Raw genomic sequence first — 5,890 nt, 5'->3', positions numbered from 1 at the left:
TCCACCCCAGCCTCGACCTGCTGGGCTCCAGCGATCCTTCCGCCTCAGCCTTCCAAGTAGCTAGAACTACAGGTGCGCGCCACCACGCCCGGTTAATTTTTTGAGTTATTGTGGAGATGAGGTCTCGCCAAGTTGCCCAGGCAGGTCTCGAACCCGCGGGCTCAGGCAATGCACTCACCTCAGCCTCCCAAAGTACTGTGATTACAGGCTGAGCCACCGAGCCCAACTTGAATTTATATTTTTATGTTTTAAAAATATCTATTGGTTGGGCTCGGTGGCTCAAACTATAACCCCAGAACTTTGAGAGGCCGAGGCAAGTGGACTGCCTGAGCCCGAGGGTTCGAGACCAGCCCGGGCAACCTGGCAAGACCTCGTCTCTACAACACATCAAAAAGCACGTGCCTGTAGTTCCACTACTTGGAAGGCTAAGGTGGAAGGATTGTTGGAGCCCAGCAGGTCAACGCTGGGGTGGCTGTGAGTGTGCCGCTGCCCTCCAGCCTGAGCAACAGAGGGAGACTCCAACTCAAAAAAATATATACATCTGTCAACATAAACTTATTTGGTTCAATCTATTTTTCAGATTTTGCAAAATCTGTTTACACTCCAAGTCAACACTTGGCCCAAATTCTTTCCTAAATTACAATATTTGAACAAAAGACTGACAACCCTTCAGACTACAACATGACTATAGGATCTTAAATTACTCACTAAAGCTTAATGTTTTTGATAAGCAGTCCTTACCACTCTGGCTGCTCTCTCCTGAGATTCACATTTTCTGCAAAACCATGGTCCAGTGGGCACTTGAACAATGCCATAGCAAGCTGTTGAGAAATAAAATGTTAAGATTTGAAGAATTATAGAAAATCAAATACTCTATTCAACTAACTAGTTCTCATTCAAAGTAAACTATCTGCTCTACAGAGAATTAAAACATTTTATATCCTATTTACCACATATACAGCCTTTTTAATTAAAGAGTAAACATTTAAATGCAATTTTTGTATTATTTTATCTAAATAAATCAAAATGTAAATTTTAATTTTCTTTTATGATAGGGAGAACACTATGCACGCTTTTAAGTTTTATTTCTGCAAAGAATAACTCAGATATTCAGTAATTCATTCCTATGTCTTACAGCTTGTTTGGTTTTGGGGTTTTTTATTTTTTTTTAGGAATCTCACTCCGTTGCACAGGCTGGAGTGCAGTGGCATGCTCACAAACACTGCAGCCTCTACCTGCTGGACTCAGGTGATCCTTCCACCTCAGCCTTCCAAGTAGCTGAAACTACAGGCGTACACCATCAGACCCAGTTAATTTTTTGACTTACTGTAGAGGCAAGGTCTCTCAAAGTTGCCCAAGTCTCAAACCCCTGGTCTCAGGCAATCCCCTCGCTTCAGCCTCCCAAAGTGCTGGGATTACAGGTGTGAGCTACTGCACCCAGTATATGCCCCACAGATTAAACAAGTCTAATGAAAGTGTGGTTAATGATAAGTCTAACGGAAACACTTTCAAATCCTTCCAAAACAAGTAATCGATACTGCAGAAAAGAAAAGGAAATGTGATATTAAAAGTGAGTCCAAGCTGGGCTCGATGGCTCAGCCTGTAATCCTGAGCCTTTGGAAAACTGAAGTGAGTGGATTCCCTGAGCTTGCGGGTTCGAGACCCGCCTGGGCAACTTGGCAAGACCTCACCTCTACAATAAATCAAAAAAATTAGCTGGGCATGGTAGCGCACGCCTGTAGTTCCAGCTACTTGGAAGGCTGAGGCAGAAGGATCACCAGAGCCCAGCAGGTCGAGGCTGCGGTGGCCGGGAGCGGCCACTGCACTCCAATCTGGGTGACAAAGTGAGACTCCAACTCAGAAAAAAAAAAGGGAGTCCAGAGGCGGGCTCCGTGGCTCAGTCTGTAGTCCCAGTGCTTTGGGAGGCTGAGGTGAGTGGACTGTCTGAGCCTACGGGTTTGAGACCCGCCTGGGCAACTTGGCGAGACCTCTTATCTACAATAAATCAAAAATTAGTCAGGCGTTGGAGTACATGCCTGTAGTTCCAGCTACTTGGAAGGGTGAGGTGAAAGGATCGCCGGAGCCCAGCAGATCAAGTATGCACTCCAGTATGGGTGACAGAGTAAGACTCCAACTCAAAAAAAAAAAGAGTCCTGGCCGGGCTCGGTGGCTCAGCCTGTAATCCCAGCACTTTGGAAAGCCGAGGTGAGTGGACTGCCTGAGCCTGCGGGTTGGAGGCCCGCCCAAGCAACTTGGCGAGACCTCATCTCTACAATAAATCAAAAAAATTAGCCAGGTGTGAAGGTGTGCGCCTGTAGTTCCAGCTACTCGGAAGGCTGAGGTGGAAGGATCGCCAGAGCGCAGCAGGGTGAGGTTGCGGTGGCCGGGAACATGCCACTGCACTCCAGTCTGGGTGACAGAGTGAGACTCCAACTCAAAAAATAAAATAAAAATTAAAATGAGAAATGAATAAAATACAAGTGAAATGCTTCCATTTATCTAAGTAGCCAAATCCAAGAGACAGAAAGTAGATAAGTGGTTGCCCAGGACTAAGAGACTCGGGGAGAAGCGGGGAGTGGCTGCTACTGAGTCTAATATTTCGTGTTAGGGTGATGAAAAGAATCTAAAATTGATTGTAGGATGGTTGCACAACTCTATAAATATACGAAAAAAATGCAGAATTGAGCCGGGCTCGGTGGCTCAGCCTGTAATCCCGCTCTTTGGGAGGCTGAGGTGAGTGGATTGCCTGAGCCCGCGGGTTCGAGACGTACCTGGGCAACTTGGCGAGACCTCATCTCTACAATAAAATCAAAAAATTAGCTGGGTGTGGTAGTGCGTGTCTGTAGTTCCAGCTACTTGGAAGGCTAAGGCGGAAGGATCGCCGGAGCCCAGCAGGTCGAGGCTGCGGTGGCCGGGAGCATGCCACTGCACTCCAGTCTGGGCAGAGTGAGACTTCAATTCGGAAAAAAAAACAAAACACAGAATTGTACACTTTAAATAAATGAATTGCATGGCATGTAAATTAAACCTCAATAAAGTTATTTAAAAAAGAAAAATACAGTCAGGCATGGTGGCTCACACCTGTAATCCCAGCACTTCTGGAGGCAGAACAAGAGGATTGCCTGAGCCCAGCAGGTCAAGGCTGCACTGGTCATGAGCATGCCACTATACTCCAGCCTGAGAAGCAGAGGGAGACTCAAAAAAAAAAATACATGCTTATTTCTAAGTATTTGTGAATGCTCCAACAAGTTGTCTGAGTATATATTGCATATCTAATTCATTACCCTGTTGTTTAAAAACTGGCTTTTAATATTAATATTTAGTGATCAAAAGTGAAAAATTTCCACTTTGGGAGGTGAAGGTAAGAGGATTGCCTGAGCTCAGTGGTTTGAGACCAGCCTGAGCAAAATGGCAAGACCTCATCTCTACACAAAATTAGCCATGCGTGGTGGTACACAGCTATAGTTTCAGCTACATGGAAGGCTGAGGCGGAAGGATCACTTGAGTCCAGCAGGTCGAGGCTGCAGTGGCTATGAGTGTGCCACTGTACTCCAGCCTGAGCAACGGAGTGAGAATCTGACTCAAAAAAACATTAGCCAAGTCAGGCTCGGTGACTCAGCTTGTAATCCCGCGCCTTTGGGAGGCTGAGGTGAGTGGATTGCCTGAGCCCGCGGGTTCGAGACCCGCCTGAGCAGGGAGACCTCATCTCTACAATAAATCAAAAAATCAGCCAGGCATGGTAGTGCATGCCTGTAATTCCAGCTACTTGGAAGGCTGAAGCGGAAGGATTGCCAGAGCCTAGCAGGCGAGCCTGCGGTGGCCGGGAGCGGCCACTGCACTCCAGTCTGGGTGACAGAGTGAGACTCCAACTCAAAAAAAAAATTAGCCAGACATGGTAGCTCACGCCTGTTGTAATCCCAGAACTTTGAGAGGCTGAGATGAGAGGACTGCCTGAGTCCAGGGGTTCAAGACCAGCCTGCGCCACTTGGCAAGACCCTGTCTCTACAATAAATCAAAAAGTTAGTCAGGCATCGTGGTACATGCCTGTGGTTCCAGCTACTTGGAAGGCTAAGGCGAAGCATCACAGGATCACCTGAGTCCAGCAGGTCGAGGTTGTGGTGGCTGTGAGTGTGCCACTGCACTCCAGCCTGGGTGACAGAAATTAACCCCTACTCAAAAAATACACAAATAAATAAAAATAAAAACATTTATCCAAGTGACATTCTCAAATAAGCTTGCTCAGTGGAAACTTAAAAATATCTTAAATATTGGGAAACACTTAAAGAATATAAAATCATCCAGGCATGGGGGCTCACACCCGTAATTCCAGCACTTTGGGAGGTGGAGGCGAGAGGATTGCCTGAGATCAGGGACTTGAGACCAGCCTGGGCAACTTGGCAAGACCTCGTCTCTATAACAAAAAATGAGACAGGTGTGGTGGCATGCACCTATGGTTCCAACTACTTGGAAGACTGAGGCTGAAGGATTGCCTGAGCCTAGTGGGCTGAGGCTCTGGTTTCAGCCTGGATGACAGAGTAATACTACAACACACACACACACACACACACACACACAAATGAACTCAGTAGAACTTTTAAAACTCCAAAGTTGTTTTTTCTAATCTCTTTTAGACACAGACACCTGTAAATGCATCTGAGTAAAAATGTTACATCAGTCAAAAAACACAGCATTAGTGTTCAAAAACTTCTATTTTTAATCGGATGTACTTATAGAAAGGAAAAGTTAAAACTTAAATGAAGCCGGGCTCGGTGGCTCAGCCTGTAATCCCCCGCCTTTGGGAGGCTGAGATGAGTTGATTGCCTGAGCCCCCGGGATCGAGACCCGCCCGGGCAACTTGGCGAGGCCTCATCTCCACAACAAAAAAAAAATTAGCCGGGCGTGGTAGCGCGCGCCTGTAGTTCCAGCTACTTGGAAGGCTGAGGCGAAAGGATCGCCGGAGCCCAGCAGGTCGAGGCTGCGGTGGCCGGGAGCGGCCACAGCACTCCAGTCTGGGCGACAGAGTGAGACTCCAACTCAAAAAAAAACCAAACAAACAAACAAAAACTTAAATGAATCTTTTCTATACTGGGAGATAGAGATTACTTATCAAAATTTGATAATTTATCATTCAATTCCTAAGAAATAGCCCCCAAAATGCCAAGGAACACTAACAGAAATATATCAGTTCTATAACCTTAGAATCAGTATCTAGTTTTGACACATGCTTTCACTCACTTTAAAAAAGGAAGGCATGCAAACTTGTTCTTTAAAAGAGGAGGAATAACCCCGTCCTCAGGTTAAATTAATTCACTACCTCCCTTCTCAGTTGTGACATTCCAACCTTTCAGTGTGCGCTTTACCTTATGTTCAGATTTTTCTCCTCTCCTTTGATAGTGTCCCTTCTAAAACACTACTAAACAACATCTGTATCGCTCAGTGCCAGGTTCAGAAGTGAGAAGGGGGACGGGATAGTGAATACACAGGGAGCGACCAAAACGGTATCCAGGTTATTTCAGCCCCAGTTCCTTACCACACGAAATGGAAAAAAGGCAGCAGCCTCAAAGGCCACAAAAGTATCTTACTAGCGTCCACGGCCTTTTTGTGTGTCCAAAACACTCACCTAATGGAAACACCCAGAAATAAACTAAGAGGCTGCCCAAGTCACTTGGCGGCTCCGCCACCTCTTCTCTTCAGTCACCTAGGCTGAGAAAGCGGCCACCTCCGCCAGCCCAAACACTCCCCATCAGCACCACGGGCCTCCGCCGTCTCCTCCGGAGGCGCGGCGAGGGCAGGGTCTCTGCCAGCAAGCTCGGGGTGCAGCAGAGTCCGCCTTCCCTCCCTAATCTGAAGCGGCAAGGCCACCGCCCCCAACCCCAGCCCACCCCCGCCT

General features: G+C 47.0%; 1 protein-coding gene across 1 annotated transcript in view; it reads right to left on the bottom strand.

Annotated features, from left to right (window-relative positions):
- Nucleotides 1–5,890, bottom strand: part of MLLT10 (MLLT10, histone lysine methyltransferase DOT1L cofactor) — a gene marked incomplete at its 3' end in the record, with an annotated part of 86,690 nt that overhangs the window by 69,879 nt on the left and 10,921 nt on the right. The window contains exon 3 of the mRNA XM_008055911.2: nt 742–821. Within this exon, the coding sequence (XP_008054102.1) occupies nt 742–821 (80 nt within the window). The remainder of the gene's footprint in view (nt 1–741; nt 822–5,890) is intronic.

This window comes from Carlito syrichta, unplaced genomic scaffold (genome assembly GCF_000164805.1).
Source record: "Carlito syrichta isolate Samal-C Ts95f unplaced genomic scaffold, Tarsius_syrichta-2.0.1 Scaffold302026, whole genome shotgun sequence".
Lineage (NCBI taxonomy): Eukaryota > Metazoa > Chordata > Mammalia > Primates > Tarsiidae > Carlito > Carlito syrichta.
The sequence above is the reverse complement of the archived record's forward strand: the minus strand, read 5'-3'. Positions and strand labels throughout refer to the sequence as shown.